The sequence below is a fragment of the Phalacrocorax aristotelis genome, chromosome Z, assembly GCF_949628215.1.
Source record: "Phalacrocorax aristotelis chromosome Z, bGulAri2.1, whole genome shotgun sequence".
Taxonomy (NCBI): domain Eukaryota; kingdom Metazoa; phylum Chordata; class Aves; order Suliformes; family Phalacrocoracidae; genus Phalacrocorax; species Phalacrocorax aristotelis.
In genome coordinates this window covers 26,428,010-26,453,070 of record NC_134311.1, presented here as the reverse complement: position 1 = coordinate 26,453,070, position 25,061 = coordinate 26,428,010, and the positions used below count along the sequence as shown (strand labels likewise).

Here is a 25,061-nt window from a genome sequence, read left to right as displayed (position 1 = left end):
TTTTCTGTCATTGGTTACTCACAGTCCTGGGAACGGTTTGGTGAGTGCTGTACAGCTAAGACCTCTCATAATATATACAGATAAGCATAAAGGTGAATGATCATAAGTATATACTTTCTTTTGGTAATTCTGTAATTACAAGAGGTAGCCCAGAGAAGTTGTGGATGCCCCATCACTGGAAGTGTTCAAAGTCAGGTCGGAAGGGGCTTTGAGGAACCTGATCTAGTAGCAGTAGAAGGCAGAGGGGTTGGAAACAGATAATCTTTGAAGTTCCTTTCAAGCGCAAAACATTCTGTGATTCTAAGAACTTGGTTTTTTTATATATATATATATAAATTATACATATATATTTTATATATATATTTACTAATGGTCATTTTGTAGTAATCTATAATATATACTTGCTTTAATAGTAGTAATTTATAGTAATCTAAAGAAATTCACAAAAATCCAATCCTCCATATGCTTGTGTGTTACAGAATCCCAAGAACCGCATGGCTGCAATCTTATATACCCGCAGGGCAGGTAAAACCTTGTAGGTCATGTCTTTGACTGCTACAGGAGCATAAGGTGGAAGATGTGATACAGGTTGGAACTGGAGATCCTGCAACTCACTAATAGTCAGTTAAAGAAATGCAGACCTGGAGATGGACAAACAGAACAAAGAATATACATGTATGGTATCATACAGAGTTTATCTGAATATAGACTAAAAGAAAGAGCAAGGTGTAAAAGTGTGCTAGGAAACATATAAGAGGACCCCAGGTGGATGGATCTCTGAGTGAGGAAGAAGAAATCATTAACGTCACCACCATGTTTGTCCTGGTGAAGGACTCCCAATACCGATGACTCAACCCCACCCTCAACCAGGCTGAAGCTATCCTCCTTAGGACCTCAAGGAGCAGTGGAACAGCAAGCATACTATCACAAAATGAAATGGAAGATAGACTCTAGAATGTGTGTATGACAATTTTAACTGTGTTATTACTTACTACAACTGATATTTTTTCTGTATAGTGGCATTCATTTCTGGTTTTCTTTTTCTGTAAGAACTAAATCAGAACGAATAATACATCTTTGATTAGACAAGTAAGTTTTCAGTTATATGAATAATACAGGCTTAAAGACTGTCTTATAATGGTAGATAGCAACTGTTGACTGGATCCTGGGTGTCCTCACAAGTCTCAACACATTATTGTTCTCACTGATGTTCTTTCCAGCTGTCAATAGCTCTGGACTCATGTTCAGCTTTCTGTCATGCACAGATCTCAGTCTAGGCCAAGACAACAGTGAAAGAGCAGCTACAAAGGCTGGGCAAGTTTTAGTTTTCTCATTGTGTACAGAAAATTATAGAGCCCCAACCTAGTAAAGGAGCTACACATATGCTTAAATTTTAGCCCATGCTTTTTACGTTACTGATGCCAAGGGTGAACTTTTGAAATGCTTCTTTTAGCTAGGAACTTGGAAATACTCTGATGGACCACAATTTAAAACATCTCCAAATTAAAGCCACAAATCATCAGCTGGGACCATAGGAATCCCATTGATCTTCATCCTCTTATGCTAAACAACCCAATTATTCAGCTGGCAGAAGAAGTCACATCTTTATACTGAGTCAAAACTTACACTCCTGAGGCAAGAACCAACACAACTGTTAAAAGCTGATGGTTTTTCCCCCCTTTTAAGCAAGGCTGACAGACAGTGACTTAGAGACAGACAGAAAGATGGGGGGAGCTGGGGAACAAGCAGCAGCGCCAAAATCGCTCTTTGAAGTGTAGTTTTTGCTTAGAGCCAGAAACAAAGACACAACTTCAAACACTATGAAAAAAGAAAGATGACCACTAATATAAAACAATTTGAATGCTCTTGAGGTAAACTTCTGTTGAGTGCCATGCCTCAACTATGACTACCACAGAAAATAGGACAATCTGATTAATCCTTGAGTCACTTCCATCCCGTTTCTTCCTTTTGCAAATACCAACAACAAATTTCCGGTTATCCAATTTCAACAAAAAATGGAACAAGTTCACTTGTTTTGTGAACTCAGTGCACTGTTCTCCAGTACAGAAAGAACCCTTCTCCCTCCACCATGTAGGTAATTCACACACAAGGGGACACTAAATTGGCCAAAACTGCTGGCAAATCACACCTCCTGCTAAGAGCTGGTATGAAAAAAAAAGAGAGATTAAATGCCAAAGCTGCTAGAAGAAAGCTCAAATGTGGTCGTAAATTAGCCCACACCTGAGGACTTCTATGGGTTTAGATATTTTTGCAGAACAGAATAAGAATTAAGAAAAGCTGCCTGCTTCTTTAGGCTGGAAAGTGCTTGAAGTGCTGTTAGACTGGTGGGCATATTCAAAATGAATGAGTCATTTAGAAGTTTATGCCAGTTACCCCTGTTCAAGGAAAGTGCAACTGTGATAACAGTCAGAAAGAGGGACAGCATATCTTATTCACAGCAGCTTCAGGCAGCTGTTCAAGGGGCCTCCTCCCAGTGCAAGCTACTGTACTTTCTTCAGCTCCTGTAAGCCATACTTCTGTTCCTGTGAACATGGGCACTTCAGCTACTTTCCCCCATATCCTTACCTGTCATCTTTATTATGTCACCCCTGTATAAGATCAGCCCCTTGTTGATTCTGACAAGGGTTCTGTATTTGTTTCAGAAGCACAACTGATGATCCAGTTGGGAAGGACAAAGCAAAACCAGGACTACCACCATTCTTGCTCCCACAGACCAGCTAAAGGAACATCCATCCACTGCTTGCGATGTCACATAACTTGCCTTTGCATTCACACAACTGAGAGAACCAAAAGACGTCCACCATATGACATTTTAACTTCTGCCCTTGGGGACGGTTCTAGTTGTGCTGCACTGGCTCCTTATGTGGCCACACTCTCAGTGGGAAGGTGTAAGTACCCAGAAAGGGCAGTGGGGATAAGGAAAACAAATAGACTTGTAGGAAACATAGTCTTGAACTGCTTTCAGTTTAACAGCTCCAGTTCTCAATCCAGTGTGGGCCCTCAGGCACAGTATGGAACAGAAAGGCTGCTGCATCTCTGTGCTTTCAGTTCATCACTGATTCGCCCAAATGGTGTGGCTGTGGAAGAAAATTACCACAAGAGATTCTGGAGGGAATTTGACTGGTATCTGACTAACATTCTGAAGACTTCCTTGCAGCTTTGGAAGTGAAAACTATGAGAGGTCTTTTCTTCCCACCTCTTTTCTTCACCTACCTCAACTTAAGATGTCTCCAGTCCTGAAACACTTCCTGTATTGCTTCATTAAAAAACCTCTTCCTGCTTGTTGCTATAATTTTTCCAGGTGACACATGCGGCACTGAAAAAGTTAAAAGGAGCCACAGCACATATAAATGGCTTATGCTATTTACGTCTTCCTTTCTATCAAAATACAAAGGAATGTCCCTGAAATATGTGAGGCATATGCGAGGCACATCCATGTTGTCCCTTGCATACTGATTTAAGGCTCAGATGCCTCCTGCTTGAAACACTACACTTTATGAACACACTACTCCTTTGACAGGACTTCCATACTGAGAGAAGGCTTTAGTTTCCTCAAGAGAAGAGGACAGACATCTATCAACCATACTGAAGAGCACACAGAGAGATTTAATAACAACAGTGTTAACATGCAATAACCTGTTCCTTGCACCTACAAAGGATGCAATACATTAGAAGCCGTAACACAGATACCACCATGGTTTATTGGCTTGAGTGTAACACCAATCACAAACCTTATGGATGGTTTGCCAGCATTATTATCTAAATTCTAGAAGGTGAGCAGCATGTCTCAGTTCCAGGATATCCACAGCTCTGAGGCATACAAAGCTGGTCAGATTCCAAATTCTGCTGGGAGGATACTCCTTGTTCTTCTCAAAATCCTCTCTAGTCTCACAGCACCCCTCCTTGTTCTATTTGTCTACCCAGCTTTAAAAGCAAAGCCATAAAAGGGTAAACTGTTGCAATGGAGCTATAAAGCTGAGTGCTGGTTAGAAGACATGAAAGCAAGAACAAACCACCTTCTTTTTGGAAACGTTTCGAGCCAACATAAACTGGGTCTGTAGCTGTAAGTATTCAGGGCCTTCTCCCAGGAAGACAATCCTAATAGGATCCATCTCAGCTAATACAGTCATCCTGCACATATGGTAAAGGAACATTGCCTGTGCTCTACATTCTCTTGAAGGGAAGCCAGTATCTCTAGGAGGTCCCTCAGAAGGTCAGTTAATGTTGCTTCTTTGGGGGAACCTCAGAATCTGCTGGTTAGCTGTTTTAGTTGTATCCACCAGTATGTTTGCAGAAGCAACAATAAAAAGGCTCCTTGGAGACCACTTGTATTGCTTTGTTAAGTCTGGCAGCTGATGTACTGTCAGGTTGGAAGGATGTGCTGCAGGGAGAGTGTTCTGCAAAGTCTATCCCTCATTATAATTAATCTTTTCAATGGCAACATGGACACTTATCCCATTGTTGCAGTAGTGTAAACTGGGTAATGTAAGGAGGTAAGAGATACATGGCTTGTTAGGAGACAGAATACTTTGCATTACCAGGAAAAAGAACAGAGCAGCTTTCAAGCACACCAGCCTTTCTGCACTTCTTTATCTGGATAATGGCAAGCTAAAAGGGGCTGCCATCCAGGGCAAAATTAGCATTACAAGTGCTCTCAAAAAATGGCATGAAGCAGACTGGGTGCAAAGACAAAATTGTCTACCAAAAGAATAACATTCAAGTGCACAAGTACAAGTACACTCCCCACAAGGAAGTAAGGACTCCAGCAGTTCTGCTGAAAAGGAGATGACAGAGATCAAAACTACTGTCACAGCTGAAGCATGGAAGACACTAGAAAATTGAGACTAGATTAGGTTTTGTCCTGCCTCTACAATTATTACAAGATTACGATGAGATGGAAATCAATAAAATGCACCAGGAAATAGCTCATATTGCAGATTAAAGAGAAGACCTAATAAATACAGCTCTCCCTCATCCTGACATAATGTGAGTTTGTCAGGCAGCAAATCATCCCATTATTGTGAGTGATTGTGTTTTGCTAAAATTATTTAAACGACCTTCACCCCGTTTCTTTTATTGGTGGCCAGAATATACACCAGCACTGTATTTCATCCTTCTCTAGCAAAGAACTAGCACTACTAATATGGTTAAACACTTCATTATCACCTTTTGGGCTGGAGAGGGAACATATGCTTACTCATAGGAAGCAGTGGTAAATGTTCCCCAGAGGTGCTCAGATCTGCTTGATCAGATGCTACAGGCCACCTGATCAAGAAGAGGAAGCTAATGAAGCGTTCTATAGACAGCTGGAAATGGCCTTCCAGTCGCAGGCCCTGGTCCTCGTGGGGGACTTCAACCAGCCTGATATTTGCTGGAAAAGCAACACAGTGAGCCATGCACGATCCAGAAGGTTCCTGCAGAGCATTGAGGACAACTTTCTGATGCAGGTGATGGAGGAACCAACCAGGTGAGATGTGCTGCTTGACCTTATGCTAACAAACAAGGAAGGGCTGGTTGAGGATGTGAGAGCTGGGGGTAGCCTTGGCTGTAGTGACCATGAGATGGTGGAGTTCAGGATATTGCGAGGTAGAAGCAGGGCAACAAGTAGGATTACAACCCTGGACTTCAAGAGGGCCAACTTTGGCCTCTTCAAAGACCTGCTAGGAGGAATCCCATGGGTTAGGGCTCTGGAAGGCAGGGGTGTCCAAGACAGCTTGTCAGTATTCAAGGACCACTTTCTCTGAGCATCCCCAGGAGGAAGAAGTCAGGCAGAGGAGCCAGGAGACCTGCATGGATGAGCAAAAAGCTTCTAGAGAAACTCAGATGGAAGAAGGACGTTCACAGTATGTGGAAAAAGGGACTGGCCACTTGGGAGGAATACAGGAATGTTGTCAGGGCATGCAGAGCTGTGATGAGGAAGGCCAAGGCCCACTGGGAATTAAATCTGGCAAGGCATGTCAAAGATAACAAGAAGTGCTTCTTTAAATACATCAGCAGTAAAAGGAAGACCGGGGACACAGTGGGCCCACTGCTGAAGAAGGAAGGGGTCCTGGTGACGCAGGATGCAGAGCAGGCGGAGTTACTGTATGCCTTCTTTGCTTCGGTCTTTACTGCTCAGGCTGGCCCTCAGGTGCCTCAGCCCCCAGAGGAGAGAGAAAAAAATCTGGAGAAAGGAAGACTTAAGATCGGTTGAGAAGGATTGGGTAAGAGATCACCTAGGCAAGCTGGATCTTCTCAATTCCTTGGCCCCTCATGAGATGCATGTGAGTACTGAGGTAGCTGGTGGATGTTCTTTCTGAGCCACTCTCCATCATCTTTGAAAGGTCGTGGAGGACAGGAGAGGTGCCTGAGGACTGGAGGAAAGCAAATATCACTCCAATCTTCAAAAAGGGCAGGGAGGAGGACCTGGGGAACGATAGGGCAGTCAGCCTCACCTCCATCCCTGGAAAGGTGATGGAGCAGTCCATCCTGGAGGTCATCTCCATGCATGTAGAGGACAAGTAGGTTTTGAGAAACAGTCAACATGGATTCACCAAGGGACGATCATGCTTGACCAACCTGATAGCCTTCTATAATGGCATAACTGGCTTGGTCGATGAAGGGAGGACAGTGGCTGTTGTCTATCTTGATTTCAGTAAGGTGTTTGACACTGTCTCCCATAGCATCCTCACAGGCAAGCTAAGGAAGTGTGGATTGGATGAGTGGACAGTGAGGTGGACTGACAACTGGCTCAACAACAGAACTCAGAGGGTCGTTATCAACGGAGCAGAGTCTGGATGGAGGCCTGTTGCTAGTGGTGTTCCCCAGGGGTCTGTGCTCGGTCCAGTCCTGTTCAATGTATTCATCAATGACCTGGATGATGGGATAGAGTGTAACCTCAGCAAGTTTGCTGATGATACCAAGCTGGGAGGAACGGCTGATACACCAGAAGGCTCTGCTGCCATCCGACGAGACCTGAACAGGCTGGGGAGCTGCGCTGAGGGCAACCTGATAAAATTCAACAAGAGCAAGTGCAAGGTCCTGCACGTGGGAAGGAACAACCCCAGGCACCAGTACAGGTTGGGAGCTGGACTACTGGAAAGCAGCTCTGTTGAGAAGGACCTGGGAGTGCTGGTGGACAACAAGCTGACCATGAGCCAGCAATGTGCCCTTGTGGCCAAGAAGGCCAACAGTATCCTGGGATGCATTAAAAGGAGTGTGCCCAGCAGGTTGAAAGAGGTTATCTTCCCCCTCTACTCTGCCCTAGTGAGACCACATTTGGAGTATTTTGCCCAGTTTTGGGCCTCCAGTTTAAGGAGGACAGGGAACTGCTTGAGCAGGTCCAGTGGAGAGCCACGAAGATGATCAGGGGACCAGAGCATTTGCCTTATGAGGAAACGCTGAGAGACTTGGGGTTGTTCAGCCTGGAGAAGAGAAGATTGAGTTGGGATCTCATCAACACTTATTAATATCTAAAGGGTGGGTGTCAGGATGATGGGACTGGACTCTGTTCAGTGGTGCCCAATGACAGGCCAAGGGTCAATGGGCTCAAGTTGGAACATAGGAAGTTCCACCTCAATAAGAGAAAAATATTCTTTGCTGTGAGGGTGACATAGCAGTGGAACAGGCTGCCCAGGGAGGTTGTTGAATCTCCTTCCCTGGAGACATTCAGAACGCACCTGAACAGAGTACTATGCCCCCTGCTCTGGGTGTGCCTGCTCAAGCATGGGGGTTGGACAAAATGATCTCTAGAGGTCCCTTCCAACCACTACCAGTCAGTGATTTTTTGATTCTGTGAAAGCACATTCTTAAAACATCACGTAATAAAATTACTTGTGTTACTTTCCATTGTCAAGCTGGTCTCTCCGTTTGAGCGCTGTAATGAGCTTTTTCAGGAACTTCGATGTTTCCGCTGGAAAGTTATGCAGATGAGTCTGTTACGAGTTAATTAAGCTGAAGTTCAGATAACAATGAAGAGCTTTTCATTACAAATATATTCTTCCATCAAAACCAGTTCAACTGTGCATCCTTCAATATCACGGTGGCTGACTGCTTTGCAACACATAGCCACACATCTGTGCTTGTGCTTATCTGTCTGCTATAGATCCCGCAGCAGTGAAACCATAGCACCATTGTTTTTTGAACAGGCTGTCACAGCTGAAGTCCAGCTTACTTCTGCCATGACACTGCACTGGAAAACTAGAGGCCATGCCCTATAAAGCAGTGACAGCACCACTGCCTGTCCCATTGGCTTCTTCTCATAAATTTGTGGCTACAGCCACAATCTTGGAAGACAGGCATGTTGGGTTCAGGCATACTCTCTGCACTCATCAAATGACTAAATATAACCATACTGATACACATAAAGGTCAGTGTAGGTATGGGCCAGACTGAGCTTGTTAAAACGCAGAGGCCACTGACAGTGCATGCACAGTGTTGAGAAAATGTCTAACAATTAGCTGCCGTTTGGAACCAGAAGTCAATGACATGTCAGGAATGAGAGCTAAAGGAGAAGTAGCTCTGCTTCTGGTAGTGGGCTAAGGTGATGGTGGACAGGGAGGAGAAAGCTCTCTCTTCACAGCTTCTGTTCCCCAATATCCCTCCAGGGCCCAGAATAGGCTGTGAAACAGATAGGACTTCCCATATTGCCTATGAAAGATTATGTAATCCAACAGACCAGAAAGGGAGAAAACCCCCTAGACAAGCAATTCTGCCTCATTTAACAAACTGGCGTGAGCTCATGACCACAGAGTCAGGCAAAAGACAGTCAGGTCTCAAAGCTGCTGATTACATGTGTTGTGCTCTCAATCCCTGAACAACAAAGCCTGCAAGAATAGGCCAGCTTCTCCAAGAACAAGACCAATTATGCCAGCTCTCCTTTTTCCTCTCACTGCCCCAGCGTATGCTTCTTGGTTTGTTTTTGAGGGCATGGGAGTAGATTCGAATGAAAGAAAAAAACCCAGCGAACCCTGCTCTGCCCAATGCAGTTTATTTCCTTTTTCTTTAAAGAGCAGTTATTGCCAGTTTTAATACATGTCTTAATAAAGACTGACTCATCAGCTGGCTCCATTATAGAAGCTTTGTAGTTAAAGAGAAAGGGAATAGGGACCTTGTTAAAATGAAAGCTGTAGTGAGTGTTCTGCATTTCAAGCCAGTTACCTTCCTCTATTTGGCTCTCTAATTAAAAGGTTAACAAACATGAACAATGAGCATTTGCCAGAACATAAGTAACCTCAGGTCCCTCTGCTTGAACCCTGAACTGAATTTAACTACTCAGAGAGACTGCCAGTGATATAATCATGGCAAGTCTCTTTGATTCCCTGGTACAAACTTGCACATGGAATGAAAATTATTGAGAATGGTGGATAACAGGGATTGTTCTCCTACCTCCAAGCCTACATTCTCACAAAATCAATACAGTCAAGGAAGCATTCCTTCTTGCTCATATCCAATGCCCTGCACAACAGTACTCTGCAGTTACCATGTACACACACTGATGGGAGGCACAGAGAGGTCACCTTCTCAGCAAGGCTAGCAGTTTAGCAAAGCCAGCCTGGTGGGATTTTTGTGTGGCAATGAACACATCTAACAGATGAGGAGGGAGAGGAAATCCCCTCTCAGCACTGAATGGCTCTTCAAATGGTGCCGTGGGTTTCCAGAAGAGACCTGCTGGAATTGAGGTTGTGAGGACACTTTATCTGCTGTGGTCCATGGTGTAGTACACCCAGCAGCAGTACAGGGTACCCTGTGCAAACAAGGTCCTGCACTTACTTCTAGAAGCTCCAAAGCATGCGCCACACACAAAGGAGCCCATTTTCTCCCTATCCTAGGTCAGGATGCACGTTTCTGACAAAGCTCACCATGCTTTCTCATCAAAGCCAAGGCCAGGCCTTTCTCAGTGAGACCTGCACAAGCATTGCCCCAGAATAAATTGCTACAATTCCAGTGTGAATCCAGTTTGTCACAAAATTACCATGTCACCATGAGCAGAGACAAAACCAAAGCTCACTGGATGAAAGGGTCTGATAGCATTAACTCCTACACGTATGTTCCACTGGCTGTTCAAACCAGCTCTTTCAGCAGCACCATGTGAATGTTAGCCCTATAATCCAGACCCTGTGTGTAAATTCACAGGGTATCATTTGTCCTTGTTCTCACTGTTGGACCCAAGAAGCACCTGGCTTTAGATTACGGCACGTACTAGAATCTAGGCACGTGGCTGCACAGAAGAAGTTGCAGCAGTCCAAAGAAGGGTAACAGGTTTATTCATGGCCAACAGGAGTTGAAGAAGATTTATTCTTTTATTTCCTGCAGTCCATCATTGTCCTGATAAGAGGTCACCAGGAAGAATAGGCCCCAGCATTTCTATGAAACACAGACAGCAGCTCTGGCAGTACCAAACGTGTGCAGGTGGCAAACATGTGAAGGCATCCTGCTCAGCTGCAGGTAGTACAATAATACAGAAAGAAGCCATGCTATGCATCCAGCCCAAGTAGACAGAAGTTACCTCTCCCACAATTTGGAGTCCATGAATAGATCTGGTGCTGGGTACCGTCCACAGCTTTGTCCCTGCTGCAGATATCTACCCAGAGATATCTACCTAGGAGTGCAATTTGACTCCACATATCTTCAGGGGTTAAGAGCTCTCATTGGATCCTTTCTCTTCCTGAATATCATGAGAGGATGAGTTTTACTTTCCAGGTTATCCTGCACTGAATATATTTGCTTTTGTTCTGTTCCCTGAGCTTTAAGTGAGAGAAGAAAATAGATGAAAAAACAAATACAATGCTCCGCCAATGTCAGTTTCCGTTAAAAATAGCATTCTTTAGCATGGACCACGTTATGTCTGTCATGTCCTTAACATAAGGGATAATTCTGTTACCAAAGACTGTGCAGGCTGGTCATTTTCAGCTGGGGTTTGGTCACCTCATTTGCAAACTCTACCTAGACAACTTATTTGCCTTCCTGATGCCTCTGATGCTTTATCAGAGAATTTCCACATGCATTAAAATTATAACTAATGCACAAGGATCAATGTGTTTTATGTATTCACTTCAAACTGATACCGGCTTCAAAAGAACATATGACCTCCTTTAATTGGAACAACATAGATAAGATTTTAAATACTTGGACTACTTTATGAATAAGATAGTCTAGAACTTGCTATATGTGATTAGTTAGAAGGGCATCTGGAGACACCGTACACTTGAGTAGAATAAATAAGGGAAATGTACTAGAATAAGCTAGTTTGGTATCAGTAAGAATTGTGTAATCAAGCCAAAATGAACTGTGCATTTCCAAAGACTGAGTTCAGCCAGCGGACATGGTGAGGAAGACTATTGATGACCACCAGAGCACCCTGGAAGACCACCAGTGAACATGAACGTGCCTGTGTTAAGCACTTTTGCATATATTAATCAGTTCCAATAATAGAATGACTATTATAACCATTTCCTATAAATCTAATATTATATTTCGATTGCATATAAACCCTGTAGTAGAGCTACTCAGTGCACACACTGGGTGGAGCGATGCCCTGCGCACGTGGTGCTGCAATAAAGAATGCCTGCTTTCTAAAGCTACAAACTGAGTTTTAGGGGGTTCTTTTATTTGGTGACTTATGGTATCAAAAGCAAATATGAACCATGCTGTCACCACATTTGCTGACTTTGGGCTTATTTTGAATTTGAAGCTTATTTTAAATCTTTCATAAATTAGACCATTACCTCTTTTCTTACCATGAAATGCACAACTTTTCATCAAATCACTCTTGCATTCCCTACTGCCAACCAATCCTGTTGTGTTGTAAAATGTCTTTCACCCAAAAGCTACTGAAACTAATGCTTGACACTTAATCCCAGCCATAATTTCCAGCTAACCAACAAGGCAAAAAATAAATTACTTTATCAACTCCAGTCTCTTCACATCTGCTTTATTCCCAACTGTAATACAACCAGTTATAATTGAGTTGCAGTTTAATCAACTAAGTGGGCCACCCCGTGAGGAAAAAGGGGAAAAAAAAGAAAAAGAGAAATAGGAAGAGGGAATCTAGGTCACTCTGTTCTTAAGACAACAAAATAGATAATTGCTTCACTCCAAAGCACCCATGCTAAACTTAGGGTATGTTTGAGATCTTATGTATTAATACCATCTCTGGGTTAGCCAGCCCCTCCCTAATAACATGCCACAAATGCCTCTTCCATGCACATCCAGCAGTGGAGATGGTAGATCTGACCCATCCTTTTCAGATTATGCAGAAACAAGAAATACTCCAACCGAGGGGGTTTTGAGGGGATTTTTGTGAGCTTTCAGGGAGGAGAGGAAGAAAAACCCGGTGATTATTTTACTTGCATCTGCAAGAAATTGGTAGAAATGCTGGTCTTCAGCTGCTGTAGACTGACAGGTCTCTGTCAAAAAGGACATTTCAGAATAGCTGAAATTTGTAAATTACATTATGCTTTGTCAGAGCAGTGCATATGAGGGCTCAGGCTCTGTGACCAGAAAAGGGAGCACCTTGGCATGGTGTTTAGATGGATGTGAATTGCACTAGGATCTCTGCCTGGCAGAATGCCTGCTAGCAATACAACAAGATGCACAGTCAGTAGAAATGGATGGCAAGTTCCTCGTCCCTTCCAGAAGTCAACCTCTTGCTATGGCAGTGATCTGGTGTCGTACCATCTGCCTGTGTGCCCTTGTTGAAGGTTTCCTTTGGGTAGGCACCTCTGAATAGTTTCTCCCTCTCCTTAATTTTTTTTGTTGGCTTGTATTGTTTAGGTTTTTTTAAATAAAATTTCTTTCATTTAATGAAAAGTTAAATCTGAAAGAAACTGCAAAGAGAAGTTGGTTCATTTACAAAGGAAAAAACATTTTACACTGTAAGAGCCACACATTGATTCAGGGAAGAGTGGCATGCACATGCTTAACTCCAGTGTAAAATAAATGGCTGTCACACATTAAAAATACATCCATTTGGATATGATGTCTTAGTCTCCTGCAGTCTTTCAGGTTTGTGATGAGTCTTTCTCTTGTTGCTTGCTGAGAAAATACAAACTGTGTGTTTAAAAGCTTTTCATTTAAAAAGCCCCATGTTTTAGTAAAACCTTTACAAAGTCCTCTCTCAAATTAAAATTGTAATTAACACATGAATTTTTGAGGTATTTAATGGACATTTACACTTAGGACAGGCACTGGAACAGAGACCAAGCAGCCCCGCACAGTTGCTCCCCTTTCAGGGGGCATACAGAGAGTCTCACACTGCATGCAATAACATGGTGGGAGGGAAGCAGAATGAACAAGAAAGTTTCACTGCCAATATCAAGTCAAGGACAAACTTTCAAGTCCATTAAGCACACAAGTTCAGCTCTGCAAAGCACCATGAAGCAGAAGGAGTGACAGAAGGAAAAAAGAATATTGTTGCCTTCCTATGAAGAGAAGGGCAGTGTTCCTGTGCCCATGAGTCATACCTGACTCTGTTCTGCTCTTGGGGTTATAGAGCCACATATACTGCTTCCTATGCAAGGGGACTAGGAGAGACACCATCTAACCCAGGGAGAAAGTGACCTTCCAAAGCACAACCAGGGTTCTCCAACAGATAAGACAACTGTCTCCCACTTGATTACCTTAAACAACACGTTCAAACTTCTTTTTCTCTGGTGAACTTTGCCTGTGCTAGGCAGCAAAGAAGTAAGAGATGGATCCAGGGACACAGAGACATGGCAGTTCAGCTATCTGCCAACCTAAGCATTGACCCACATTCCTTTGCCAACCCCTTTCCTTTAATTGTTGTCTGTCTTCCCCTTCATTGCTCCCATTCTCTCAGGAGATAAGAGTTAATCAAAACAGCTCCATCATTCCAGACTTGGATTTCTTTCTTTCCTTATTTTCCACAGAAGATAATTCACAGCCATACAAATCCCAAATTTCTGTTGACATTGCATGTTTGGCATTCCTTCAAGGTCAGTATCACTGCAAATAAGCCACAAGACACAAATCATGCTGTAAAAGCATAAGTAACTGCTAAGCAGCTTCATTCTTGTAGGTAATGACAAATTCAAATTGTAAGAAGATGCACACCAAAGTCAGCAGATTATTGTTTGTATTAATCCATTTCTGAAGTGGCAGCATCCACCCAATTTGAAGTCAGTGCATTTAAAACTGCGGGGGGGGGGGGGGGGAGGCAATCAATTCTCAAATTGCACATTGATTTGTCCCTAGTAGAAAGAAACAATTTGTTTAAAGTCTTTTGCTTCTAATGTGTACTGTTATTTGTACCAGAGAAGATCACTAGTAACCTTTGCCATGTCTGCAATTGTACCTGTAACCCTTTAGCAAAACACATGATCATCTGCTCAACGACCTAGGGAAATTCTCAGTCTTCTCAGCGAAGCTCTACATCCTTTGAGACATGTACTCCAGCCACTAAAGCCAACCTGCCAGAAACAGAACTTACTATATCCAAGCTCTCACAATCAAGCTGTAGGTGAAAAAATAAGCCAGAAACCAGAGTTCTCAAAGCCATAAGTTAGCAAGTCTTTAAGGTTCTGTGTAGCCTTGAGCAAGCACTTGATTTCATCACATGGAATGAGTATACAAAGGTAATGCAGAGTTGCAACCTCCCAAAGACAAGCATCCAAGGATAAGGCAGAGTGCTCTCTGCCCCACCACTGAAAAAGAAGAGTTAGAATTTGGAAGAGCCTCAGCAATACTGTGTCTGCAGCAGTTGGGAGTAGAAATTCTGCAGCTTTGAGGGACTAATGTCCCATAGTTACTACTTTATGAGCTATATCCCCTCTCCGAGGGCCTGAAAAACTGTGGGTTCCCATCCTAGAGCACACTAGAACCTCTATCTGTCTCTGAGTCTTGGCACCACCCTCTGTTCCCTGCCTTTCCTCTCCGAGAACTATGACATAACGTTCGAAGGCAGGACCATGATGCTCAACCAGAAGGGCATGCATTTGCCTGTAGCCCTCTGACATGAGGTAAGCCAGTGGCAACACACTAGAGATCCGTCCCTCTCTTTCTGCCAGCCTTTCCTACTTACTGCCATTCCTCTTCCAGGTCTCCTTAACCATTTGGTGGGCTTCAAAAACTGCTGGAGAATTTCTAATCTCTATGCAGCTGCCACTGATTTCATACTGCAATTTCCCATGCAAACAACTTGCTGGTAGAAGGGATTGGTGTTGGGGGTGCACCAGAATGAAAGAGATATTCCTATCCTCTGTAAAGGCAGGGTGCCCGTCTTCTCTTAAGAATGGAGAACCTTTGCAGAGATTACTTAGGCCTTTTGGAGCCCTGTATATATGCAGTACTAAAAAACCCACAAATAGTCTATATATTCTCAACTTAACTCAGCAAGATTTCTGAACCCATGTAGCCCTCGGATTTGACTTCAGTTTTCTAATCAAAGCAAGAAGCCCTCCCATGTACATCAGCATTCATATACACCAGCCTTCTCTAATGGCAGTCCTTTTGCCAGCACATGAACAAGCGAATAGGTCTCCCCAGCTAACAGCTGAACTACAGTCTGAACTTACCTCTCACCAAGAACCAACACAAAGGCAAACCAGTAGCTTATATTTTCAGAGTCCCATTTCACCAGGAAGGTCTGAATAACTGTAATACATCATGCACTAGACTCCTGCCCAGCTCCAAACCCACTGCTGCAGAGTGTTTCCGATGCAACACAGGCCAAAAATTCAGCATTGACAGACTCCATTTGTGCCAAAAGTATGCAGCTGGCTAGAAACCACCACTTCCTCCACCCCCATGAGAACCACCTACAATTATGAAAGATACAAAAAAAAAAGCAATAAAGATTCAGGTGTACAGCGATAGATGTTAAAATTAGAAGTATGAAGGACTTCCTTTAAAGGGGACAGAGAATCAGATAAGCATTTTTTTTCTGCCATGAAGGAATCCTACAAAAACTCCGTAAGACATCTCCCCTCTCCAAGAGAGAAAACTTCCTTCTTATCCATGTCACTCCACTCCAAGCAGGCTCTTGGCAAGCACATGCTCAGCAGCAGAAATCTTAGTTAAGCTTTTTGTGGCATACCTCTACAATCATCAGGCTGAAGGTTGCTCATTTCCTCCAAGGATACTAAATAAGCACACTCTGCTCTCAATACCTGCTTACAAATAAGACAATTAAGATCCCAGCAGACACAATTGAGAGCATATGTGTGATTCCAACAGCAACAGACCCAACAGAGACAAGGAAACGCAAAAGAAAGGTTTCTCAAGAAAGGCACAGGAAGAAAGGACCTGGCCAGTTTTCCTCCTCCTGGTGTGGATCATGGATGGAATAGATCATCTGACCTTCACTGGAGATGCTTCTTTGGTATCATCTCCACAGTCAATTATCTGCCTCCTTGGAGGATATTTTGCTCCTTGGTTTTAATGAGAATTCCTGAAGAACAAACCAACCCCTACAGGCTGCCATTGGAGCATCTGGCATCAAGTAAATTAACAAGGAATATCCAAGGCTGGTACAGATTAATCAGTCTTGAACAGTTATAGAACCTACGCTTGTTTTGTTTTTCTGGAAGCACTGAGACACCTACATGAGATTTTCCTTTCTATCCTTGTCTTGGCAACAGACATCATGATTGCACTCAATTTAATCCAATTTATTGAAGAAAATATCTTTGCCAGCAGCACACATTAGAAGAAAAGGCCTATAAAACCATTCCTTATGAAAAACATATCCATCAGATATCAACACTACCTTTTCATCTTCAAAATATCATTAAAATGCATAAACTCAAAACATCAGACAAAGAAAAAAGGATCCAGAAGATAATAATTCACCAACACAACCACACTACAAACTGAGGCTGCAGAAACCACCTTATACTCTTACTCACTAGGCTAGCATAGGCTAGCATAGACTAGCATAGGCGAAGGGACCTACAACAATCATCTAGTCCAACTGCCTGATCACTTTAGGGCTGAGCAAAAGTTAAACCGTGCTATTAAGGGCATTGTATTTGGACAATGCCTCTTAAACACAGACAGGCATGGGGCATCAACCACCTCTCTGGAAGCCTGTTGCAGTGTTTGAGCACCCTCCCAGTAAAGGCATATTTCCTAATGTCAAGTCTGAACCTCCTCTGATGCAGCTTTGAACCATTCCCATGCATTCTGTCACTGGATCCCAGGGAAAAGAAATCAACACCTCTCTCTCCACTTCCCCTCAGCTGAGAGAGCAATGAGGTCACCCCTCAGCCTCCTTTTCTCCAAACTAGATAAACCCTGTGTCCTCTGCCACTCCTCATAGGTCAAGTCTTCCAGCCTTTTTTAACAGTTTTGTTGCATTCAAGTACATCCTTCTTAAATTGTGGGATCCAGAACTGTACACAATATAGACAGAAGTTATCTGAGAACAAAAGTATATGGGCCCCCAACATCTACCACATCCTACTGTGGGCTGGAGACCTCCTGTCTCATCTCAGATCCTCCAGTCTTTGATTTGGAAGCACCTGACTGTGACATGACTTAATGCGTCATGGGTTTCAAGGATTACAGGCAAAAGAGACCCCAGAAGTAAATACAAGAACTAATTGGCACTACAACTCGCAGTTCTGCACTAGTTTGTCCTTCCCCAGGACTTTGTACATTAACATAAGCAGCGGTGCACAGCCTAGCTGATGCCTGAGGTCCCAGAGCAGAAGAGAGGCTAAGCAGAGAACTGCAAATGAGAGAATCAAGAGACTGAGTTGGAGGAGAAAGCAGAAACCACTATGTGTATTTTACTATCTGTTCCACCCTGGACAGGTCTGTATTGCCTCTAACTGCACTTAATCTCACTGATTTCTCCAGAGAAAAATCAAGGACAATCCCCACAACACAAGCAAGTAAGTGAAGCAAATGCAGCAGCAAAATATGCATTTCATAAGCCACACAGAAGTCTGAATGGAAATAATACCAGTCTTTATCTGGTATTCACACACACTCACATCTCACTAATGTAAGCTTACCACAGAGGCTGCATTTTTCAGAGCTGATGGACAGTGACTTACATTTCGTTACCTTCAGGAGGGTTTAAATCTCTGCCTACCTTGAAGAACAAGGGGATTCCCTCTTGAATGAGTGGTATACCTGAACCAAAGCTGCTGGTAAGGGACACGAAGTAGACAGTCCCCTCTGCTGCATATTCCAGATGGCAATCTAGATGCATTTGTCTTCTGCCTACAGTATTTTAAGAATCCTTATGAACCAAAACAAATCTCCACTGAATCTTAACAGATAAAGAAGCCAACACCAAGCAGCAGTCCTCACTCTGCTCACAGAAAATCATGCTTGTAATATAGCCCAGTGAACATCTATCCAGAAACTCAAATGTACCCTTCCTCCTGATGGGGCTTGCATTGCACAATGAATTCAAGGGGTACTGGCACCATAAAGAAGAAATTTAGACAGTACTGTTCATATGCATCATTATATATGAAATCAGTTACATGATTAATCCACTTGCTGACATTAGCAAAAGTCACTATTTAAGGCAGGCACCCCAACTAGACATTTCTCCCACCTGTATCAATAAAAGGAACATATTAAAAGAGCCCCTCCACAACACCTTTAATACAGAGTTAGAGCTATTGCAGCTGTTCTGTATATCCATATCTTCACAGCCTTCTGGTCTGCACAAAGCTAGTTTCTGCTGTAAGAAATCTCTCTCTCTTCTCTTCAACCCATCATGATCCCAGCTCAGACAATTCCTCCTCACCTTCCCATGGGCTTTCCCCTTCTCTTTTTCCATAAGAAAATGCCTAAGACCCTTGACCCTCAAGTCTCCCAGTAATAGGATGACAGCCAGCAGAGCTTCTACTTTAGTGTCTCTTCTACTTCAGCCCAGTTTCCTATTCATCCAAGCCACCAGTGACAGAGGAAGTGACTGTAGTATGACATGGGGACCAAGTATTAATGCACCACTTGCTTTCACGCAAGCCTATGAAGAAATAATCAATGCCCAGTGAAAAACACTATGGCTAAACTCCTCCAGGGACCATTTCAGGTCCTCCACTTCCAGGTTTTCCTAGGAAGTCATACATCTTGGTCACGACAACAGTGTTCCAGAGCTCTGATCTGGCTCAGTAAAGAGCAATTCTAATGTAAAATGCGATCATGAAATAACTCTGGTTGTCTTCAGCTAGTGAACTGTCAAAAGAACAGCAAAGTGACCAATCACCATGGCTACACACCTATGTCAATGTCTGCTGGTGTGGCAGGGTCAGAAGTACAAAATATCCATTTGCTGTCTGTTATCTCTGTGGAAGAAGCAGCAATTTTAAGCCTCTAGGTTTCCTCTTACTATTTGCTTCTTGTCATCCTACACAGCTAATCAGTATCATGACTGCATTTCATATCTGTGGCGTCTGTCACTGTCAAATAATAAATGGACTGACTTTCACACAGGGTGCTGAAAGGTCTGAGGAGCACAAAAAAGCCACACAAGTAAATTGGTCAGAAAAGCTAATATTTTGTACTGCTTTTCCTGGACTACAGACTCCATTGCTAATGAAAGGGTCAAGGATTTTATCCTGAAGAGGCCAGGGATTTGCAAAAGACACTTTTCAAGCTTGTCAGCCACCAGGCAAGGACTCTGCTGCCAACACTAGCAGCAAAATCCCAGTGCTGGCAGCAGAGCAGAGGATGGCCTTCCACTGCCCAGAACCAGTGGGCTTCTGCAGATCCCCTTTAAAAAAAAGTCAGGGAAAGAACTTCAGCAATACAATAACCTGCCAAATTGATTTCACAAGACCTATATCCCCCAGTCACACAGACTTCCAAAGCAACTCAGCATTAACTGCATTTCCTTGCTTGCGAACTTAGCTCACATACCTTTCGAAACACCTTCCTGCCACCTTCTCCTCTGAATGGCAAAACTCCAAGGAAAATAATCTGATTGTCCTATGCTATTAGAGACAAAGAAGATGTTTTCACAGATTGCTTCAAAAGCAATGAGAAAACTCCACAGGAGCATTCTGCTATGGCTACTGTTTATTGTTAATGAAGCAGAGTGTGAGACCTCCTCTTCCTCGAGAAGGTGAGTAAGGAGCTGGGGCAGCATTCGTATTTTCCTTCCAGTACCTCCTCTGATCACTCCTGTATGATGAATCCTGCTCCCAATGTCCACATATGCTTCAGAGTCCTGCACAGCACTGTCCAGCAGGAAAAGGGCAAAAGTATCCCACCTGCAAACATTTCTCAGATCCAGGCTTTTAGCTACCATAAGCTCTGCCCAAAGCCCCATTTTGGTGCTGGATACTGGGAAGAGAAAACACCTGCCCGTAATGCTCAAAGAAACCCAATTGGTGACAGCCTTTGTTAGGTATCCCCAGATGAGATAGTGAAAGGGTTAAGCTATCATAGCTGTAGGTGATCTGCAAGCAATATATATAGCAAGTCTGATTCTCTGCAAATTGGAAGGGACCTTACTGACAAAACCGCAATTTTTTTTTCTTTCTTCCAGGAGCACCAAAAGAGACTTTGAGGATAAGAACTTTTGCACCATTCAAAAAATCCCAAGCAGACAACAAAATTAATTCACAGGTGTTCTAAGAAAAGACATACTAAACTAGAATCAAAAAGCCATGAAATCTACAGAAAAATCTCACTGAAATTGGGGATAATAAAAAAGTTCACAGGCAGATCACACCAAAGCAAGCCTGTCACCCACCAGAGATTTGGTGCATTGCTCAGTTTGGGCTATTCCCTCTGGGAGTCAGAGCTGGCAAACAAAAGGGGTTTTGGCCCCATAATTAAGCAAACAGAGTTCATGATTGCTTCAGCTTGGCTTTAACTAAAGTGAGAAACAAGTGTCCAAAACGACCTTTACTTTCCATGTTATATTTGCCCTGGGAGATCTCATTTTCCCTCTTTCAAACTATTTCTAATTTAAAAATAGGTCTCTGCTTAAGGAATTAATATTTCCTGGATTTTACAACTCTGCAGAGACTTCTCCTTTATTGAGTAAGTAGGCAGGCTCCAGACACATTTTGCTAATACATTGTCATCTGGCAGAAGAGCTGGTGCCCTGGGCAACATCTTGACAGACATCAGAAACTCAGGCATCACCAAAAGATGCTTTTTGAATTTGCCTTCTCAGCAGCTCCTATTATAATGCAAATCCTGACTCTGGCATGCAACATTATGTTAGAATTAATGTCTGCCCAGAGTAAATGTTCTTAAGCACAGGCAGACACTGCTTCCAACTGAGGTTAGTCACTAAGCTGCAAGAAAAGGCATGCATCTTAGCTGTTACTCCTTTGCTGCAACCCTCCTCCCCTTGCCTTTAACTGCAGTCTCTAAGCAGTTATTTCCCTTCAGTGGATTCAGATATCTCCAGCTGCAGTGGCTAAGTCTCCAGTTTTCAGGTACACTTGTTCATTTCTGTGCAAGAAACCTTATTCACACCATATCAAGCAGTACAAAATCTGCTCTTCTCAAACTATTTCTCCTTCAAAACAGGCACTGAAGAGTAAAGAAACGTAACACCGCTACCATACAAACCACTCTGTGCTCACATAGGTATCTTCTTATCTTGCTATTTTGTGCAATCAAATTAGACTCTTTCTTCTCCAGTTTGATCTTCCCATTCAAAACAGCTCAATTAAAACTTGGGGTGCTTGCTCTATTCTTAACTGTGAGAAGTTGCTCCACTGGTGAAAATACCCAAAACCACCAGTTCCTTTGTTTCAAAGACAGAAATCATGTTTTCATGCTATGGGAGAGAGTCCTGCGGTAAATGTTGAAGCTGCATATAATATCAACAACACCATGCATGAAACGTTCCCACAGTCCCATGACTCTACAGTTTCTCCGAAGGAAAATAGATGGAAAATGCACACATGAGATGCAGTACAAAAGGCAATGATCAGAACCACCTCATTGACTTCCTCGGAGGCCAACTATTCCGGTCCCCAACAGCAGCCAGCTTTCATCATAGTCTCAGTAACAGCTTTGTTTTGACTGAACATCAGGCCAAGCAGCCCAGAAAAGCAGCATGACTGTAGCAGGTCGACGGAATCTCATTCCCAAATACTTCTGCATTGTTTTCAATTTCTCATCCCCACCCCACTGCCTTTTCTATTTCCCACCATTAGGTTAAAACAATTCATCACACATGGAAGGAAATATATTGAAACTGTATAAAAGGTTGGCCTCAAATGCAGGTAGGGTGATGGTGGGGATACTTCATTACTGTTCCCCTGCTTATTATGGCAATATTCGTACCAAAAACAAGTCTCCAAATACCAGGTACAAAAATTTCTGCATTTGCCATTTTTTGATCAAAGTCTGGTCGACGTTTGGGGCAGGATGAAAAAGGGGCTCACACACACCCACAAAATGCTACTCTTTCTTGGGTTTACTCAGGCTAAACCTACCTGCAGCCTTTGTAATATCTGCCTCACTGGCGTGGCATGCCATGAAGCAAAGCAAGACCTGTGCACTGTACAACAGGACATGCAGCCAGCTGGTCAGGTGCCAGATTAGGCATGACCCAAGGTCTGCACACCTCGTGTGGGAGGTCTCTCTCCTGACATGGGGGTTTGGTCTCTGCTTGTTGCTGCCCTCTCCTGCTCAGATTCTTCAAACATTTGGCTCTAGGATCATGAATCAATAGCATGAGGTCAGGCATGTCCTTCTGGGTCCCCAAACAGCTCTTCTAGCTGCAGACCCTACCAGAGGCTCATAGCAGTCCATCCTCTCTCTTGCCAAATGCAGAGAGGACAGAGAGGGAGAGATGCAACGCCCCTCGTGTGCTGAGTACACTTACCTCCTAAAGCTTGTTTCATAACAAAATCCATGGTGACAGCTACGGGATGTTGCCCACCTTCACACCTCACATGCACAGAGACCAGGAATTCTTGGAGGGCAGCCTGCAAAAAAGGCACAATCAAAAGAGGAATGGTGGCTCTAGGAAGAGCAAAGGCCGATGCCTGGTCTTTCTCAGCTCTCTCCCCACAGCCTTCCTTCCCTTGTCTAAGTGCAGGCAAGTTTCCAACCCCCCCATCTCTACAGACCCTGGCTTTGCAGGACAAGTCAGCCCCTGGCACCTAGGGAACAGAGCTGCATGCTGAGGGTGGGGAACGGGGCAAGGGGGAGGAGAAGGATGGAGGACACGGGCAGGTGCAGGTGGCCAGGAGTGAGCCTGGAGGAGCAGTGCGGTGCTCCTCTCAGCTTGTCTCCTGCAGGCGGGCAGGAAGGCCTTAAACCTTTGAACTTTCCCGTTTCCCCGCCTGCTTCTCGCCCTCTCCGTTTTCGGAGGGCTAGCTCCCGAGTGGCAGCTCCGCCGGGGACCGCCACGGGGGCATTTGAAGGTGAAGTGCTCCGCAACTGCCTGGGGAAGCTGGGCGACTCGGGTGCGGATGCAGATGCAGCCCGGGTGGCGGAACGGCAGAGCACGGATGCGGGGCAGGCTCCCCCTCGGAAACCTCACCCGGAAAGCCGCCAGCGCAATGCCAGCGAGGGCTGCACCGCCTCAGGAAGAGCCGGGACGACTCAAGGTTGAGACCGGCCGGCCCCAGGTGCAGCACAGCAGCCCCGCCGCGCAGGCTACTGCCTCCCTCTGCTGGCCCCGGCCGCGGAAAGCGGCGCGCTCGGCTCCGGGGCAGGCTGCCTCCCCCCGCCCGGCACCGGCTGCGGTACCGGGTCACAGCCGCGCCGTGGGGCGGCGCGGCCCGCCAGCACCTGGGAGGACTAGGGCTTCCCCACCCCGCCTCTCCTCGCTGCCCTTCCGTGCGCCGGCCGGCACGGCCCGCCCGCCCCGGTACCTGGCTCGGCGCTGAGACGAGATGCGCTGGGCCGTGCCGGGTCGGCGGCAGGTGCGTGAGGCGGCTCCTCTCCGCCCCTAGAGGCTCCGGCCGGCGCCCTTGTGCCTGAGGGCTGCCGGGGAAGTTTTGGGATGGGGGAAGAGAGAATGAGTCCAGAGCTTCTCCTTACTTTTCCCCCGCGCCCCTCTTTTTATCACAGGATTTCCGGACCATCCCACAGACACGGTCCCTCCTTCCTCCTCCCCTCGTTGCGGGAGCTGGGCTCTCTCCCTCCCCCTGCCTCCGGCTCCCCCCGCCCCTTCCCTGCACCGCCCTCGCCCCTCCATGCTTGCCGCGGAGGAGGCCCCCAGCCATCCCCAAACCCTCGGAGGTGTGCGTGTATTTGCATGCATGTCCCCCACCCTGTCCCCGGCTCTCTGCACCAGCCAGGTGTCCTTGCGCTTTGCTGTGGGGGAAGGAGGGGAGGTTGTCAGCCCGCTGTTGCATTTCGCGATTGCATGTCCACGGGACTCAGTGTGTGTGTGCGCGCCGGGAGAAATCTCTGCAAATACGGCTTCCTGCAAAAAGGGGAGGGTGGGAGAGCGATCCGCGTCCTCTGTTCTGGGTCCTTCCCGGAGATTCCCTATCATCCCCTAGGTCGTGGAAGGAGTTGGAGAGGTAAGGAAGAAGATAGGGAGAGAGCAGAACCTTCTCCTCTTTCCTCTTTCGCCTCGGATTTTACTGTGGCTGGAGAAGGATCGCCGGCTGCTCGGCTCAGTTCTCTGCTATCCAGCAGTGTTTGCAGCCCAGGACACGGCCTGGGGGGGAAGGGGGGAGGCGTGTCGGAGGAACTCCCCTCCCAGCGATTGCCGGCTGAAGGGCGCGGGTGCCGCGATCCGTTTTCCAGCCCGGGTTCGCCACGGCATCTGAAGGTGAGGAGGATGGAGCTGCGTGCGGTGCGAGCGCTACGCAGCAAAGCAGAGCAATACACGCTCACGGCACTGGCAACCCACCTATAGGGATGCCGGAAGCCGGCTTAGGGCTGGGTGGGGAGGGGACAGCTCTGCTGATGATCCGCCCTCCTATCGCCAGCAGGAGAGGTGGGACAGCAGACCCTAAAGCAACTGATATGGGCCTAAAGGGGGGCAGTTGGGCAATGCCCTTAAAAACATGTTTTAACTTTTGGTCAGCCTGAAGTGGTCAGGCAGTTGGACTAGATGATCATCGTAGGTCCCTTTCACTGAACTATTCTATTCTATTCAAGAGCTTCCAGAAAGACACTTTTCCAACAGACACTGTCATCAC

General features: G+C 45.1%; 1 protein-coding gene across 6 annotated transcripts in view; it reads right to left on the bottom strand.

Moving 5' to 3' along the window:
- CPLX1 (complexin 1) overlaps positions 1 to 24,657 on the bottom strand; it is a 115,581-nt gene extending 90,924 nt beyond the window's left edge. Inside the window, exons 1-3 of one of the 6 annotated variants that reach the window (XM_075078558.1) lie at positions 24,465 to 24,657; positions 23,778 to 23,889; positions 22,781 to 22,883 (exon numbers count right to left, since the gene is read on the bottom strand). In XM_075078558.1, coding sequence (XP_074934659.1) covers positions 22,781 to 22,811 — 31 coding nt within the window. In that variant the 5' untranslated portion in view covers positions 22,812 to 22,883; positions 23,778 to 23,889; positions 24,465 to 24,657. Of the gene's footprint in view, positions 1 to 22,780; positions 22,884 to 23,443; positions 23,464 to 23,777; positions 24,021 to 24,178; positions 24,330 to 24,464 lie in introns of those variants that run through there. The other 5 variants (XM_075078559.1, XM_075078563.1, XM_075078557.1 and 2 more) reach the window with 5 other exon arrangements.
- Between the last annotated feature and the right edge of the window lie 404 nt (positions 24,658 to 25,061).